General features: G+C 40.6%; 1 protein-coding gene across 1 annotated transcript; it reads right to left on the reverse strand.

The window, feature by feature from the left end:
• Positions 1–940: 940 nt before the first annotated feature.
• On the reverse strand, positions 941–19,057 carry ppp1r12c (protein phosphatase 1, regulatory subunit 12C). The gene is given in 21 exon segments (XM_034130517.1): positions 941–2,697; positions 3,834–3,884; positions 5,147–5,197; positions 6,576–6,680; positions 6,950–6,989; positions 7,365–7,417; positions 8,190–8,305; positions 9,437–9,497; positions 9,499–9,555; positions 10,355–10,442; positions 11,207–11,337; positions 12,061–12,122; positions 12,214–12,326; positions 12,942–13,006; positions 13,095–13,169; positions 14,675–14,819; positions 14,931–15,090; positions 15,214–15,332; positions 15,670–15,800; positions 15,895–16,069; positions 18,734–19,057. Coding segments are annotated over 21 exon segments (2,079 nt in total). The 5' UTR covers positions 18,928–19,057; the 3' UTR covers positions 941–2,610.
• Between the last annotated feature and the right edge of the window lie 4 nt (positions 19,058–19,061).

Here is a 19,061-nt window from a genome sequence, read left to right on the forward strand (position 1 = left end):
TTTCTTTTGTCCCCAGATCTTTGCTGCTTGAAGAGATTAACCCCCCCACCCCTGCAGAATGGTGTCTTCCTCTCTCAGTGCGTAGTACGAAGCAACTGTACAATCAACTTTAGTTTGTTTGCCTTTTATATATAATTGTATCAATGGTCGTGTACTGTGACCATATCACTGTTAATCAGCTGTTGTGTCCATAGCGGGGCCCCACCCACATCCACCTGCCCCCCCCACATCCACCTGCCCCCCCACCCTTCCACCTCCTATAGCTTTCCTTTGCTTGCTGTCTTTTTGATGTAATTACCAATACCTGCCTTGTAAGAAGAGTTAATTCAGAGCTCTCCCTTCCAAATGGGGCCTAAGTGACCAAGGGAGTACAAAATATTAGGATAAAAAAAAAGCTGCCTTATGTCTAAATCTAATTTAGCATGCCTTGTCAGTACATGCAGTGCTCACTGTTAGGTAATCTGTACTTTAAGGGCTTACCAAGCTACAGACAAGTTAGCATCCGTAGCCCGTTACTCAGATACAGGCTCTGCGAAATAAACTCACCTTGTGATTGGAGGAGACTGTATGTTGAGAATTGGAACCAGTGAACTATTGAACCTCTCCTTCCTTTTAGCCATGAGGCCTTAGCACTGACTATGATCATGTGGCGACAAATATACATTTCTAATTAAGCCTTTTTTTCCCCTTTGCCTTGATGTACATCATTCCTCATACAAAGCCCCCCCCCCCCCACTCCTCCTTCCATTACTTCAGTCAGCAGACCCCAGGTGGAGGAGTAGAAGCAGAGAAAGTGCAGGAGTAGGTGTCAGACGCTGGTAGTGAAGAGGAAACCAGTGAAAGGAAGGTGACACGAGCAGAGAACACGCTCCATATTTAATGAGGGGTTTGAAACTGACCTGAAACATTTGTTGAAATCGACTCGTACTGTACCAGAACATATGGATGTATAACTTTTATTTTGGTTCTTCTGATAATGTATTCCTGCGCCATACATTCCTTCACATTGTACAGTTTCTATGAAAACGCTGGCATGCTGGTGGGGTTGTATATTCTATCATGTGTTATTGCTCTTCTCGGCCAATAAAGATTTTGCTCAACTCGGCCTCCATCACGGGTGTTGTGTCAAATAGTAGCACTGCTTTTACCCAGGAGTTATGTTTTCCTGTGTCTTTAAAAGGGACATTAGGTTCAGTTTCAGTTTTTACTGAACCCGGGGCATTTGGAAAGAATTTGACACTTCTGGAAGCTCTTACAGAAAGATGCTTCAAATTGACATGCTGTGTAAGTTCTGCATTATTTCATTACAGTAATACCTGTCATACCAACATAAACATCTTTTGACAGGACACACTTAAAGGCCTAAAATGCTTATTTCAATGTGCTTATGATAATATCGTAATTTGACAGAATTATATTCAAGATAATATTTTTTTTAAAGAAAATAATTGTAACAAAGATATGTGTCCCTGTGATACTGGTGTATCAGCTTTTAAAACGGCATTTGGGCAGGAAAAAACAAACAGAAACAACAGAGCCTTAATAATGTATGCCCATACTGTATTTCATACTTAACAGTGTACGTTTGCCAAAAGCAAAATAGAAATATGACTTAGAAATGTATATCGAAAGGCACAGCATCAAAATACAATTTGACATGCAAGTTTTTCTTTAAAATTGGAGTAAACATTCAAACGTTGACCCATCCGGCCTGTCTGTTGAATCCTAACAGCCGTCCGTCACAGGGTGAATACTTAGCTTAGCTTAGCATAGCCGAGGGGTCGTTGCTTTCAGAAGCCTCCAGTCAAACAAAAAAGGCAAAATCACTACTGGCGTACAGTACTAAGGATAGAGCATGCATTCTCCTAAAGCTCATGAAAGATCTGATGTTTGTAACAAAACATTTTCCATAAAAATCCCTCTGAACATGACTTCCATTATTAGCACCCAAAACTCTCCGCTCAAGACTTTACATCACTGTCAGGACAGATGGCCCCTGTACATAAATATACATATTAAATATACATTCAGAGGAGCAGGGAGAAATGAGCATGCAAAATTTGGTCCACCAAAAACAGAAAGCATCGACCCGAGACTCACCCTGAGAAACAACACGGACCTCTTGGAGTTTCCCCCAAAGGACACGTAAAACTGGGGCTGGTTTTTGGCACATTTACGGTAATTTTTGTCTTATACTAGTAACCACACCCTACACCTGACTGGCTTTTTTTTTCCCTCCACCCCTTCAGGGGTCAAGAAGGCTAAAACCGTGAGCTCGCACTGTGCATGGCTTTTAGGTCTCTTAATACGGATTTTACACAAAGTATCAGAGGAGCAAAGCACATTAAAATATTCCAGTTAAAAAATACAACAATAAAGACGTAATAAAAAAGTGGATGTGAGTCCACAGGAGGTGCAGTTCAGCTTATCATACAGTAGATCTGCCAAAACAAAAAGGCCCAAAACACTAAAAACCCTGAAATCTAAACGTTGTTCCAGTTACTGTCAATGTGCTGTGCAGGTGTTGCTGCTGCCCGCTCTCTTCCTGTGTCGTCTGAGTTGGGCAAAAGAAGATTCTGTAATACTTTTTATCTCCATGTTTTTAAAGGTTCATCTTGAGAGTTTGCTGATGACTCGAATGAGCGCGGCGTTCTCGTCCTTCAGCCTCTGGTTGTCTGTTCTGAGGTCCCCCAGAACCTGCAGGAACATCAACAAGCGTTAGATTATATTTACCATAAAATAAAAAGGTTTACTTCATAAAGTACAATAATTTGTATGAAATTAGACGATTAGCTTTCATGTGAGTTACTTTGAAAACACTGCACACCACTTTGCATTATCTTGGGAACCGGTTTTACAAAACAAGTACATTCACTTTGTGACACACCCATAAACACAACTGACACACTGACAGGTCCTGGTTGCTGCACTTGACCTGTGGCAGTGCAATAACAGACGCACGGTAGCTCCAAGTCAACTCTTCACTTTTCAGATAATCAGAACCCAAAATGAGGTAAATGCTTACTTTTAAATAAAATTACACAGAATATCTTTCGTTTTTAACCATATGATAATGCATATGTGGGATCGTGCATCGTGCAACACTTTCAGATATCACTAAAAGGAGAAATGTGAATAGTGTTAACAGCGGTGACAGCAGGTCTAACTTAAAACTCATAGTGACCTCTAGCGGCCAGTTATGGATTAGTCTACACGCCAATTATACGTATATCCTATAGAAATCCCTAGGTGCATTTCTACTTGTTGCTCCAAACTACAATGGAGTTTCAGCATTTTGTTTTTCTTTACGTGTCTGTATATTTAGTCTCAACCTGTTTCAGATCAAGATATTTATCAAAGACAACATCCTGTTTCAATCCATATCGACGTCACTTGTACATCATTATGTTGAAAAAAGTTATATATAATAAAGGAATTTGATTTAATAAAACGCATTATTTAATCTGATGGAAAGTAGCACCTCTCTAGCAGGGGGTAAAAAGGGGGTAAAAGTTCTCATGAACTAAGTACCCTTTTTGGTGTGAACGCAAAATCCCAGGAACTATCGGAACTAAACGGGAAAAATACGGGGAAAAGTACTCCGGTGTGAAAGCGCCTATTGGCTCAGCCATAATGCCATGGACTACACTAAATTAATTCAGATTTTTTATTTTGATGATGCTTACATGTAATGCGCTTTCACTTCATAAACTAAATGTATTTTCTTTTTGGAGACTTTCCATGTGAAAGCGGCATTACATGTGCAACTGTTCTACTCTGTGTTATCTGGAAATAGCCTGTCAATCTTAATGTGTCTATAATGAACCACGTACCTTCAGCTCATCCTCCAATTCCACTGCCTTCCTCTGGAGGGACAGCTTCTCCTGTGGAACAGTTTGAACATCATTTCACCTGACAACATTTCACTTCTTCTCTAAAGGACCTGCTAAAATATGTTATCACATATCATAAAGTAAATGTAGCTAACGCATCAACATACACAGTTCAACTCTGGAACAGGAAATGACTGTTTTGTTTTATTTACGTTCCTTTATAGTCGAGTTGCCAGCACTTTGAACCCGGAAATGTTGAAAAGTAAGAAATGTATGGTACAGGTCCCCAGCGCATAGAAAGTGCCAGATGCTAACTTGCATATGTTGGGCAATTTGCACAATTAGCATAAGTTGCGTTAGTTACCATTAAATTGCATTATAGCGTATGAAGACAGTAGTTAAAAAATGGCTTGGCCGATATCGACAATTTTGGAGAGATTGTGGGGGTTATTGAGGATGCCGAGTCAATTTCTGACATGTTCAGGAACCAAAATGGCAGTTTTAACCAGCAAGTGGCAATATTTGTACTCTCTGTGGGCCGATTGTTGGCCACTTTCTGGTTAAAACTGCCATTTTGGATCCTGAAAATATCAGAAATGGATTCGGAATCCTCAATAACTAAAAGGCCAAGACGTTTTTTAACTATTGTCTGCATAGGCTATAATGGTAATAATTATAGTTAATGCAACTTAAAGGTGGGGTAGGTAAGTTTGAGAAACCGGCTCGAGATACACTTTCTGTTATATTCCATGGAATGCTCTTAACATCCCGATAGCAATGAATATCTTAAGTGCTTTGACAAAAAATCCATAAAAAAATATCATCTGTGGAAGCCGTAGTACTGTAAAAAGCACGACCAATCATTTTAGCCAGCCCGGCTAAAATAACTGGATGGCCTACCTGCCTGTCAGCCTTCCATCTGGGCACAAACTTATCTCGTGCCCTCATTGGTCATGTGCGCGTTCGTGTGTGTTGGAGGAGGGGCTCTGTAAGGAAGTGGCAGATTTTCTCCGGTTGTGTATTTTCAAATTCTAGTGATCTCGAGCCGGTTTCTCCAAAATTACCTACCCCACCTTTAAGATAATTGTGCTAATTGCCAATCATATGAAAGTTAGCATCTGGCAGTTTCTTTGTGTTGGTGACCAGTACTATACATTTATCAAATTCAACTTTGAGGTACTCAACATTTACGGGTTCACAACAGGACTCTGAGCTGGCAAACAGACTGTTAGTTGTCATGGTTTTTATATATACAGTACAGGAGGTTTGTTCCTAGAGATAGAGACACAGTGAGAAAATAAATGAAGACTTACAAATCTCTCCAGTTCCAGCAGGGCCGGTCTGTCGGTGCCGCTGTCTTGATTCTGCCACAGAGACACAGTGTTAAACAGCTGACCGTTCAACTACACAACCCTCATTTCTGTTGCACACTTCTCAAATACACTCACTTCTGATAGCAGAGGCCAGATTAGAGGGTTAGAGAGGTATGTTTAGCCTAAAGCAAGAGTTTCCCTTATGGCTGCTGTCTTTTAACCTGGCTAAATCACCATGGCAACTTATGCTGCAGACATAACATGATCAGAGGAATCCATTGTTACCAACTATGTTTCGATAGCTTGTCGATGAAGGGCCAAAAAGATACTCCAGAGTTAGGCTAGCTTCTGGTGAAATAAGTTGGCCAATTGCCCACATTTTTACTTCTTATGTTTATACAATATATTTCAAGTTAAAAAGGAAAAACTGTCATAAAAAAACAATTCCCCCTGGGCGTATTAGTACATTTGATTCTGATTCTGGTTCATCCTTGAGGGAAATATTTTCATTGCATCACACATAAGCCCAAAATACACATGCCCAAAACAGCACCTATACTCATTTGTTAGTACACACACTTTCGGTTCTACAGACCGAGTCCGTCCCTACAGGCCCGAGGCCCTACAGGCCCTACAGGCCCGAGGCCCTACAGGACCGAGGCCCTACAGACCGAGGCCCTACAGACCGAGGCCCTACAGACCGAGGCCCTACAGACTGAGCTACTACAGACCGAGCTACTACAGACCGAGCTACTACAGACCGAGCTACTACAGACCGAGCTACTACTGCCGCCCAGAGAGAATACAAGCAGTAAAAGTCTCTAATCGACAATTCCAAACAGAAAAGACTGGGAATGGAGGACTTGTGCTGGTTTAGAAACTCACAGCTGTTAAAAATAAAATGAAACAAGCTATTAAAGGAGGATTTGTGCTGCCCTCCACGTTCACACACACTCATTTAACCGCTGACTTAGATAACATCAGCATCTCTCTGTTTTTAATGTCCAGTGGTGTGAAGTAACTAAGTAGATTTACTCAAGTACTGTACTTAGGTAACATTTGACAGACGTGTACTTTACTTGAGTATTTCAGTGTGTTGCTACTTCCACCCCGCTACAATTCAAAGGTAAATGGTGTACTTCTACTCCACTACATGTAGTTAATACCTTTAGTTACTTTACAGATGTGGATGAATGATGTGAAATATAATCAAGCCTTAAATCAGACTTTAGTTCCACCTGGAGTAAATTCACAAGCTACCCTGCAGTATACAAAGTCATTCAAACTAGCTGCACCTTTACCAGCTTTGAGAACACTTTCATGATCAATCATTATAAAACATATCATATATATTATTCTGAAATGGACCAATCTGCACAATGACTACTTTTACTGTCGCTACTTTCACTATATTTTGATGCACATTTACCTGTTGGAGTCTCTCCAGCTCCACCTTGTTCTGGCCGAGCAGCAGCTCCTTCTCCTGCAGCTTGTCCTTCAGAGCCAGGTTCTCCTGCAGGACCTTTAGGTAGAGCTAGAGGGACACACACACACACACACACACACACACCAAACCTTGAGACTACAAAACCCTGAAGAGATAGTGTCCTTAGTGCAGAGAGGAGCAGCTTGGTGGATGCTACAGTTGAGTCTGGCAGGGTTTCCTGGTAATTCCTCACTAGAGCATGTTGGGTAATCATTCCTGCCCTGATGTGTCTACACCTCAGATATAATTCAGTGTCAGCCCTCAGGTATGTTTTTCAGGAATGTGTGATCTTTTCTGTAAGAAGGTCAGAAACGTACCGTTCTGTAGTCAGAGGAGGGGTCTCCTGGTAGACTCTCACTGCGGAGACAAACAAGAGATATTAATCATCACAGGGCTATACATTTCCATCTTAAAATGTACATTCATGAACTGGAAATAATACATTTCTGTTCACTACACAGTGGCAAACCAACAGGTTCATATAGAATATAACAGTCACAGTCTTCTCCAGCGAACCTTTAAATCCATCCAGAAAATAACAAAAGCCATAACATGGCAACAAATCTGGGTTTTTGTTTTTTTTGGGAAAGAAAAAAAATAGTACTAAAAATAAATGATTCTGCTTTCTTGGCTTGTCTCTGATACGATGCAATATAAAAACAACATCAAAAAGAGATGAAGAAAATGAACGACTGAAACCATATGCAAGAGCTTAAAAACAGTAACACTTACTTGGAGTTACTGTTACTGTTCCAATCGTCCAAATGAGCGTCCTCCTCTTCATTCTTCAAACAAAACAAAGAAATCTCACTATCTGCACAGCACTGTACTTCCATCTGAATGAAGACATACTACAAAGAAGGGCACTTCACAAATCTGTGTGTTCTTAACCACACTTTATTCATTACATGTTGTTACATATGATCTGTCTCAGCTTGTTGCAGCATTGTATTTACAGCAGTTGTATTTAGTTTAAATGTTGTACCAAATGATGTATGTAGTCAACTGACTGTCAAATCAAAGAAGCACAAATGAATATTTTACAAACATTGAACTGGAAAAGTTAAAAAAAAGTCTGCGTTTAAAATAATATGCAAAGCAGGAAGCTTTTGCAAATGTGCAACATCAAATAAAGTGCTCCACTTTAGAATGAAATAACACATTTTAGCTTGAATGACCATTTTTCTATTTATTTTTTTAAACTTTGAATAGACTAAAATAATGTTATAGTATAAATGTTGAACAGCTTTGACCTTCTTTTTTCTTTCTTTCAAAAACATATATATTGTTGAGTTTATCCTGCCTGGATTTTAAACCTGGGTCTAAATGGAATTAGATATATTCTCATAAACATATGCAGCTGCTCATTGATGACCTTGGAAACATATTTAATAACCTTCATAATGGAGAAAGCTGCCTAAAAGGCTGTATGTGAGACATGTTCAAGATCTGCCTACTGTCCCAGAGAGCAGTTGGGTTTTGTCTTATGGTGGCACTTCAAATGTCCTTTCTCCTACTTTCCACATCACTGCAAAAATGAATTGATTAGATAGTTACCTCTGCGTCTGGCAGAACGATGCCAGTGGAGCGTCTCTCCTTCCTCCCTCTCCTCCTGTCCTTCACTCCCAGACGCTTCTCCCCCTCCGCCTCCACCTGGCTCAGCGCGTCTGTATCTGAAACACATGCAGGCCCACAGAACCAAGTCAGTGTTTCCCCTACCATTGTCTTGGATTTTTTTTTTTTTTATATAATTTTTTCTTTAATATATATATATAAATATATATATATCTATATATATATATATATATATATATATATATATATATATATATATATAGCTCCAAATTGCAACTAATCTATATCTACTGTCACTTTTTACATTGAACATGTGCCCGTGTGGAGTCTAGTAGTCTAGTACCAGGAGTCTAGACCCAGGGGGGAAGGGGGTTGTCCGGTGCCTTGCTCAAAGGCACCACGGCAGGGCCCAGGAGGTGAACTAGGACTCCTAGTTTATTAAATAAACTAAACGCTTTCATTTGAAGTTGTGAGTTTAGTGTTTTTGACCCTAAGAAACACTGATGCATTAATCAATAACAATAATCCACAGCCCCTCTCTCTGCTCCAGAGGATGTAAATAATATATATCCCAATGCCACGCTTCTATTGGCTAGCGCTCCAATACATTGTACCTGATAGGCTAAGGGTCTGAACATCTCTAAGCAGCTGTCACAAAAGAGCCGACAACCAATCAGAGCAGTCTGGCCTCTGGTAGAAGGTTTAGTTACTTTGCATTGTTCATAAGGAATAGAATGCATTATCCACACATTAACTTATACTTTAGCTGGATTTAAAAATGGCCATTCTGCTTGACAGTACTTTGAGTATATTTTGAAGCCTATACTTTTACTTAGGTAAAACTTTGAATGCAGGACTTGTAACAAAGTATTTCTACCTAAACTGTGGTATTTCTTCCAACTCTAGTCATCAAGTATCCAAATTGTACTTTCTGTTAAACAGGAAGCTCCCTTTTCTTTGTCAGATCTCTGCAAGTTGAGTCTTGAGTCCCCCATCAGAAAAACCAAACAAGAGGAGTGTGGGAGGGGGCGAAAAAACACCATAAAGAGGAAGATGTACACAACCAACTACACTGACTTTATGGTAAACCACGCCTAATGGTCAACACCAGCAGCAGAAGCTCATGCGAGCAAACCTCATTTCCTATCTGGCAGGGTACTCCACCCAAAACATGCATCATGTTTATATTTGGCAGTCTGCATAACAGTAAACATTTGACTGGTGCGCACCCCTTTCAGCAGGCGTGATGGTAACGATGGGGCTGACAGGCTGGATGTTGCGAGGGGGGGGGCTCTTCAGCTTTAGCCACCGTCTTCTCCGCTTCCTTCAAATCTGTCAGAGTCACACCCTGCAGGCACAGAGCAGAGAACGAAATCACGCAACAGTTTCTTAGAAATGTATTCTGCCTCTCCATCGAGAAGTTAACCACATTCAGTGACTCACTCGTTCCAAACTGTGTTCAGGAAGGTGCTACAATATTGTGGACCAATACTCAAATTGGCTAAAGCTACTCAATACTCATTTTACATGAATGCCTTTGAACATTTGTTTGGAGTTCTGGATGTAAATGGTCCAAAGATAATAAATATAATGATTCTGTTTGGTAAAATACATCTTTTTAAGTATTCAGGATTGCTTTTTTAAATTTCATTGTACCTGGTGCAATGACAATAAAGGAACTATAATCTATTCTTATCTTGATTAAGGGGTTTCGAAGAAACACATTGCAAATCCAATTTCTATTGGAAAAAATGATTGCCACAAACCATTACAAGGTACAAAGGTACATTCTATTTAGACGGATAACAGCACCGTATAGCACTTCATTACTTTACATTTAAAGGCACTCAAGGTCATTTCAAAATGTATTTCAGTGTATCTGTAAGGTCAGTGCTTCGATAGCTATTTGAAGAAACAAGGGAATGAGATTAGAAGGTAGAGAAAATGGAGCTGTTATGTTATAGTAGCACATGCAGCCTTTCCACTTTCTCCTATGATATCTGTGTTGTTGTCTTGGTTTTTACTTTCCTTCCCTACCACACACTTGTAGACACAGAAGGCAGTAGGGCAGTGAAGAGAAGAGATGCCTCAAAGATTCTTTTTTTTTGCCATGTAAACAAAAATACAACAAGAAGAAGCAGCAGTACCTGTGTGGAGCGGCGAGACTGCCGCATCAGCCGTGAGCGAGCTTTCCTCTGAGACTCAGACTCCTCGTCTCTGCTTGGAGCCTGGAACCTAAACACATCAACAAATCATGTGTTACCTACACAGTATTAAGGCCGCTTTCTACAAACAAACACTAACACCCGCTAACATCTGGCTTTCTCTTGAGGGACATTTTAGATGTCATAATAAATGTGTTGATGTTGTTGATGCCTATGAGATTAACTATGTTAGGAAGTCACGTACTGAGGAAGCTGAATGTTCGATTGTATCAAACTTGCCATAAGGTCAGCATTTTTTTTGAATAATGATGTTTAGGAAACACACTCTGAAATAACAGAATAAAACATATGGTCTTTCCTGCCATGCCACATGAAGTTAAAGTATTCAGAACTATCAACTCTCAATATTATGAAGAATTTCTCTGACATTTCTTTTGTGGGAAAGGTTACATGCAGCAAACAACAAGTGATCCTAAACAAGTGATGGAAAGGATATTTATATTTATAAGATTAGGGATTTTGACAGTTATTATAATCCATCAATGTTCAAAACGTACTTCTACAATGCTCTCCTGCCACCAGACTCTGCTTGACAGAGTCAGACATACTAGCAGAACCTTTTTTAACACCAACTCTGGGATGAACTAATCGGAAAAAGTCAAACATATTGCCTAGTTCAGCAGGTTTTCCAAGGTTTAAAAACCTGCATATACACACCAGTTTTGTTAGAAACAGGGTATTAAATAACCCTTATACCAGGCATGACAGGTTGTTGGATAGGGCATAAAGTAGAATTAAGTGGTATTAAATGAGGGTTCCTGTCTTGTTTCTTACTTGCGCCTGTCTGTGTTGGGGGTGTTGGGGCTCTCAGCCGCGCCTTCCCTGGTCTGAGGGGTGGGTTGGACTCTGGCGGTGCGGTTAGCCTTGTCCTGCTCCTTCTCCTCATCATCTCTCTCCTCTGGTGTCTGAAAAACACAAGAAAAACACCAGAAACTTAACTGTAATGAACTGTTCCAAATCCAAATGCTATGGCCCTAGGGGGGAAGCGTAATTAATGTCAACGTGCTGTTCAAATTTGTCTTTTTAGATCACAGTAAGAAAAGACCAGAAGAAGTTTCTTCACATGTCTTCATCAGAAGTGTGTCTAAAACCTCTGTTGAAATGATGTGTGTGAGGGCGGGAACTCTTAGATTAAATCAGTAAGTATTCAATGAGATTTACTCCTCCATTTGGAATATCTATCACTGATGTTGGTTTTAATATTGCATGTACATTAGATATACCACAATCTGACCTCTTCTCAGGTGTCTTTGATATCAACACTATTGAATCAAAATACCAATCCTTACTGCACATTTGTTTCTATTAAACTGCCATTCAAGTTTGTGGGAGCTTTAATGACATCAATGGTTAGTATTGTTACGTTGAACCCAAACAAGCTATTTCTAATGCATATGCTATGTGGAGTGTGTGAGTATCCCATATAACAGAAGAAAAGGATGATGAATATGCAATATTATGTCTTATTCAACAATCAGACTATTACTAATTGTAGAACACAAATTAACCAAAGATCTCCAGAGAAGAGTAAAATATGTTTGCAATATCAAAGATGTTTTACTACATTTGGAAGAGTTGGCAGAAAGAAACAGTTTTTTGATTTTGGACTTTTGATCAGTGATTTTTACCTTGTCCGCAGGGCTAACTGTGGACGCGGTCGCACTCTCTGGACTGGACACGGTGGAGCTTTCTGGAAAAGGGGAGAGAGCATATATTTGAATCAGCATGCAAACAGATGTGTAGTAGTTCTGGTCAGACTGTCAGAAGAGCCGCTGTCTTACCGGGGCTGCTTTCTTTCTCCTCGCTCAGCTCCAGGCCCCCTGACACGCCTCTCTCTTTGGACTGGTCCTGCACGTTCATCTTTTCTTTACTGCTCATCCTGCACACTGAGCTCCTGGAAAGAGGACAGCAGCTAGTTATGAGGGGCCTCAATGGATGAGATAAAGGGAGACTTGTTTAGGTCTCCCTGCGCTTATTACATGCTACTGTTTATTTTGCCGTAATATATGTTGTTACAAAGAGTAAGGAATTTAACGTTAACACCTAATAGATTGGTGCATGAATGAGTCCTTAAACCAGGATATTGGTTAGCATTTACTGTTTAACGGTTCTTTCTTCTGAAAGTCAACGTTTTTCTAAAGCTGATGATTTGTTTGGTTCTAACATTTTAATTACATCAGTATATACCCTACTGGTGAATGTGCCATAAAAACAGCTGCTGCTAACATCGACTTCATGAGACTGCTAAACGTCATCACGCTAAACATTAGCCACCTTTAGCCTAACGGTGGTGACCTGAAGTTACATGACCATCATGTAGTTAGTTTATAGCCTAACTTTAGCTTTTCACTTCTGTTTTGCATTTGCCAAATATGCCATTGCTTATTCACTGCTCACTCTATACCTGTCAGGGAAACCTGCCCTAAATGTTCACAGGAAGGAACCCATTTTATTAAAAAAAAGAGAGAGAAACACGTGTTATTCAGATAAGTTGCATATTGATATGTACCTCCGCCGTTTGTTTTGTGCGTTTGCAGCAGTGGAGCCTTGTTGGTTTTGCTTTTCCAATATGGACTGTGGAGAGATAGAGGGAGCTGTGAGTGATCTTTTGAATCACCTTAAGTAAATGCATGTAACACTAGGAAGGCAAACTCTTTCTCACATTTGCTTGATTCTGTGATAACTCTTCCAAGAGCTCCTCAACGCTTTCATCAGCCACATCATATGGTGTCTGACCCTACAAAATAAAGAAACAATTGAAAACAAACTTATTATGATATGTGATGTTAGATTTACAGTAAAGTACAGTTAGCTCCCCAATGAGTTAACTTAAAGGTCCCATGACATGGCCATTTCTACTGATCATAATTCCATTGTTGAGGTATACTAAAATAGATTTATATTGTGCAATTTTCCAAACTCACATTGGTTTCTCATACAGCATCTCTGTATAGTATGTGTATTCACTCTCTGTCCTAAACGGCTTGTTGGAGATCCTGCCCCCCCCCCCCTGTGAGCCCAGTGGCCGTCTGCGAGACAGCGAGACACAGCGAAACCTAGCCCGAACACACACACACCTGCAGCCTGGCTCACAGCCTCGCCGCGTCCCGCCGTCTCAGGGAGGAGAAATCGGCGGAGCTGCAGCTGAGAAAATATTGAGTGTGTGTGTGTGTGAGGAAGTCCACGGATTGGTCCATTTGGACCAATCCACAGACGTGACGTAACGGCTCCGCGGACGTAACGGCTCCACGGATTGGTCCATTTGGACCAATGGGTCCATTTGGGTATGGGCACATCACTGTACCCAGGAAGAAAAAGAGAAATCTCCAACGAGGCGTTCTGGGGCAGCATAGACAGGTATTTTCTGTGTTAGAGTTTTACTCGCTACAGGGTGTACTTTGAAGGTTTGTGACTCTGCAGACCGTTTACATGTCATAACACACAAGGGGACGGGTAATAACCGGAAAAGCATGACATGGGACCTTTAAAGATCTCCTATCATGCTATTTTTAGGCATATATTATGGGTCTCAGATATATAAAAAACATGTATATGATGTGTTTTGCTCAAAATACCAAACAGATAAGGCATCCCTCATACCCCTCTATTTCAGCCCTGTTAGAGAAGTGCTGATTCTTGGTCAGTAGCTGCTGGCCCCGCCCCCTTTTGAGCACGGCAAGGCAAGCTGTGAGCTGCAGATGGAAGAGAGGGGCTGCACTGAGCAGATACAGCTTAATGCTGCCGTAATTAAATGCCATATCATGTTCCAAACCACATCAAGGATTATTTCTGAAACAGTATGGAGCTCAAATGCTTTTTCTCTTGCGGGTTTACCACAAGGTGAGTTCTTTTTTTTTAATTTCCTGCTTCTTTACACATACTCTCTCCAGTACAGCGTTAGCTCCAAGTGTTAGCGATGCTTGCTAATGTAAACAAAGACCATATTACGTCCAAAACACGTCGCGCATTGTTTCTGATAGCAACGTTATAAGGGCCGTGGGCGTACAGCCAGCCCACATTTCCGATATTACGTCATATCGGCAGCAAATCTGGATCAGCTCCGTTGTACCCCCATTTTTAGAGATTTGGGTACGGAGGAAAAGAGAGAGGGTTTTGTTTTCTGAAACTTTGTTCCCTGACACACCGGGGACACATATTTATGTATAAAAGACATCAAAAAGGGCATTTAGCATGATAGGAGACCTTTAATGTCAAAGAAATTGATTATCTTTTGAGCCTCACCGCATTGCTTCGGGCCTCCATATTGCACAGCTGCTCAGCCAGAATGCGACAGGCCTCCCCCTGACCCCAGTGTGCCGCCGCATGGAGAGGCGTCCAGCCGTCCAAGTCCTTCGCTGACACGTCAAGCTCACACTGACACAGAATTCTGGACAACATAACAGGAAGGTTTTAACAAAACTGTATAACAAAAGAGTCTTCCTGAAAGAAAATATAACAATAAAATATTCATAAATTAATTATTAAAATAATTTCTTACTTGAGGGCCTCTTGGTAGCCTTTGGCAGCCGCCACATGCAGTGGGGTAGCCCCGGTTTTGGGGTGTCGAACATCAGCAGGGAGGCCCTCAGTCAGCCAGGTCCGGGCATCCGCCATGATCTGCTCTTCCTCCAGACGCTTGGCTGCATCCAGGTCCACACCTGGACACCAATAGACAATATAAAATAAACGCCTCCCTTGTTTTATAATTTTAATCAAATTTGATTGGGCTTTATTGGCATGAATGTTACAGGTAACAATGACAATACTCCCGCCTCACTCACCCAGTCTCACAGTGTAACTCTGAAGGAGGGACTCAGTGGCCTCGTCCAGAGCGATGTCCATAGGAACGTCCCCGTCACAGTTCACAGCAGAGAGGGACGCACCTCGCTGCAAAAGAAAACTGACAAAACAATCCTAGTTAGATCTACACACAACAAAAATAGTATTAATAGACAAACCTAAGCCTATCACATCTTTTAACAAAAGGCATTATTCACGTAATAAATGACTGTAGGAAAAAAAGTGAAACAATTGTTAAATTATCTGAGCAGTTTGTGTGCCAGGCCAGCCCACTCATGCTTTAGCTGACTTGTTTTCCTGCCAAACAGGGCAACAATGTTAGTATTGTTAAATGCACAAATGCTCTGGCACCCACGCTGCATTCTGACGTCCCTGAAGTACCAACGAGTACTGTATTATACAGCTGCTTCTGCTAACTAGAGAGATATACTACACACTCTGCAATGTCAGGGTAGCTGCAAGAGGCGGCAACATGCAGCGGTGTCCACCCTTCACTGTCAACCTGGTTCACGTCAGCACCGTGCTCCAAAAGGAAGGACACGATGTCCATGCTGCCATCTATGCAGGACTGTGAGGCAGAGAGGAAAATAAAGATAAATGTAAGCATTCATTCTCAGCATCACCAATATTTTTTATTAAACCTCTGTTAGAAAACAACTTACCTGGTGGAGTGCCGTGATTCCATCGGCATTGGAACAGTTGATAATTTCTAACACTTCCTCCCCGTTTGTAATTTTGGTTTCTTTGGCCTCCATCAGCATCACCTCGGCCTCCTCCGTGTCTCCGCTGGCACAGGCAGCCAGGAACTCTGCAGCCCTGTCAAACCTCACCCTTTTCCTAAAGACAGAGGAAACAGCTGGTCAGGTTGTTGAAGATTCAAAGATTTGAAGGCTTTATTGTCATGTGCACAATAGCTTGGTTTTGGCATGAAAAGAAAAATCAACAATGCAACATACAATAAACTATGAAAGTGCAAGAAGAAATAGAAATAAGAAGAGGTTTAAGTGTTTTACTGGGTCGAAGGACCCTTTTGAAATTGGAAGAATTGTTATTATTTGTATTATTATTTCTACAATGCATTGCAGATTTGAGGGTGCCACCTGGAACACAGCCCCTATATAACTTTATTTTAGGTATACTATAAATCCAACAGCCATTTTTTATTTTATATTAGCTGTATATAACAAACATGCCTTGTAGCACCAGTGTGTTTTATAAAGGGGAGAGACAAAATAATAAACACATTACAATAGACTTTTTTGACGAGTTAAAGGGATGGTTTGGGTTTATAAAGTGGGGTTGTATGAGGCACTAACTCACACACTTAGTCTATTACTTACAATAGATAGTGGTAGGTGTCTTAATGGGATTATTGACATTCAACAAAGTCACAAATTACCAAAAAACTAACTATTCATACACCAGCAACTCCTGCTTTATGCAAGCTAACATGACTGACTTTTATCAAATAAGTCTGGTAGCTCTGAAGAGAGCATTTATAATGGTTTTAATTTAAAAAGGGCTGTTTGACAGCAAGATAAATGGTGAACATATTCTGAATACGGCATACACTAAAACTGATATTGTTTTCTTTTGAGGGACTTTTTTAGGTGGCTAAAATCTGTCTTGCTGCTGCCCCTGTCCACAGCAGTACATTCTCTAAATATCTCTTTAAAAGAGGTTTCTTAACAGGATAAGGCTGGCAATGTTCTCTTGAATCTCATGAAAAGAGCCAACAATGCCATGTTCCATCTCTTACTATTTTCACAAATCCCTATCCTGTTTGTGTAACTCATCCCTAAGGACATTTGGTTCTAACTTCCTACTGAAAACTTACATTTTGAACAGTGTGTCATAAGGTAAAATGTCATTATTGAAAAAGGACAAGATGACTTTCTAAAGTAGCTGGGCACTTTTTGCAACCAAACTACTCAAACAGGATGAGAATGATTGAAAACTGTGGATTTGGGGTTCTCATGACTATTTAAGGCAGCAGGAAGGTATATGTGGAATCGACTTAAAATAAACTACAATGGAAATGTTACGAGTACTTAAGGAATATATCATCCAGGGCAACAGCGTGGCTCACTGATGTGTTTTAAATAGTTTTTGGGTGACAATGGAAGTCTATGTAAAGACACAAACAAGACCATGCCTTAAATACACAGGCAACACTTGGTGTATGATCAGTTAATGGGTAGTTAGGGTCTTTTTATTTTTTTGTGGTACTTGTTGACAAGAGAAAACACGGATTAACCCAATATTGAAACATTGTCTCTTTTAATCCATATCTTATTTGTTTTGTAACACAAATGTCCCTTTGAGTGTCTTTCAGTTAGTCTTAGCTACGGCAGTTGATGTCATCAGAAATGTGACTTTCATTACCTATTCATAATGTTGCACTAATCGAACAAATAATGTCAGTGAGGTATGTTTCAGCTTAAAAAGATATAGCCACTTTCCCACTGGTTATGGCTGTCCAGGGGTGTAAAGTAACTAAGTACAATTACTCAAGTACAATTTGGAGGTACTAGACTAGTACTTTACTTGAGTATATTTATTTTTGGCTACTTTGTAGTTCTACCCCACTCCAATTCAGAGATAAATAATGTAATTGTACTTAAGTACAATTACATTATTTATCTCTGAATTGGAATTGACTGGAATTGGAATTCTGAATGTACTTACTTGTTTATTTAATACATTCAGTTACTTCACGGAATTGGATTAATGATGTGAAATATAATCAAGTGTTAAATCAGACTTTAGTTCCACCTGGAGTAAATTCACAAGCTACCCTGCAGTATACAAAGTCATTCAAACTAGCTGCACCTTTACCAGTTTTGATAACACTTTAATGCATCAATAATTACATTCAAAACATTTACTACATATTATAATAAAATGGTCCAATCTTCATAATGAGTACTTTCCCTTTTGGTAATTTATGTATGTTTTGCTGATAACACTTTTGTACTTTTACCTAAGTAACATTTGCAATGCAGGAATTGTAATTGAAATAGAGTATTCCTACACTGCAGTATTTCTCCTTTTACTTAAGTACAAGAAACGAGCACTTCTTCCACCTCTGTGGCTTTCCCATAAACCATAATATGAGTGTGAACAGTGAGTTAGCAACACAGTGCTGGAAAATCAGACCCTCACCGGGACTGACTGTATGACACTTTGCTTGCACGCTAGCTAGCTGGCTAGCCAACCAACACAAACACTACAAACTATGGCCTCAAAAAAAGCCATTGACCACTGACAGTTTTATGAAAAACAGGACATTATTGTGTTATTTCAACCTAAAACGTTTTCCAGCAGCAGGTAGCCTAATATAATGTACATAAGCCATGTATGTTATGTTATTTTGTCTACCCCCTGTCCAAGCCCACGCACAAAATTCCTCCTTTAGCATATATTCAGATGTTGAGCTAAGCTAGCTGGCTGCTAGCTAGCTATTATTGTAAAGCTGTTTGGCAGGAGACATTTCCTCACCGTCTTTTGAACTGGGGACTGGTTTCATCTCTGCCTCCACACACTGGCGGCTCCCTTGGCGGCTGGCTGGGCTCGGCCTCCGGGTCCACTGCTCCGTGCCACCTTCGCCTTGGCACGTCCGACGCTTTGTTGGTGCAGGAGCTGGCCCAGCGCTTCAGCTGCTCCCGCCGCTTGCTCCTCGCCGAGTCCCCCATTATTTATCCGAGGAGGACTATGTTTTTAAAAATAAAACATTTGCTAACAGGGAACGACACACCCTCCATGTGTACACTTTCACTTCCTGGTTCTTGCTCTGGATGTGGAGGAAGGAAGCCTCGGCTCGTGCTCG

The sequence above is a fragment of the Trematomus bernacchii genome, unplaced genomic scaffold (assembly GCF_902827165.1).
Source record: "Trematomus bernacchii unplaced genomic scaffold, fTreBer1.1, whole genome shotgun sequence".
Taxonomy (NCBI): Eukaryota; Metazoa; Chordata; class Actinopteri; order Perciformes; family Nototheniidae; genus Trematomus; species Trematomus bernacchii.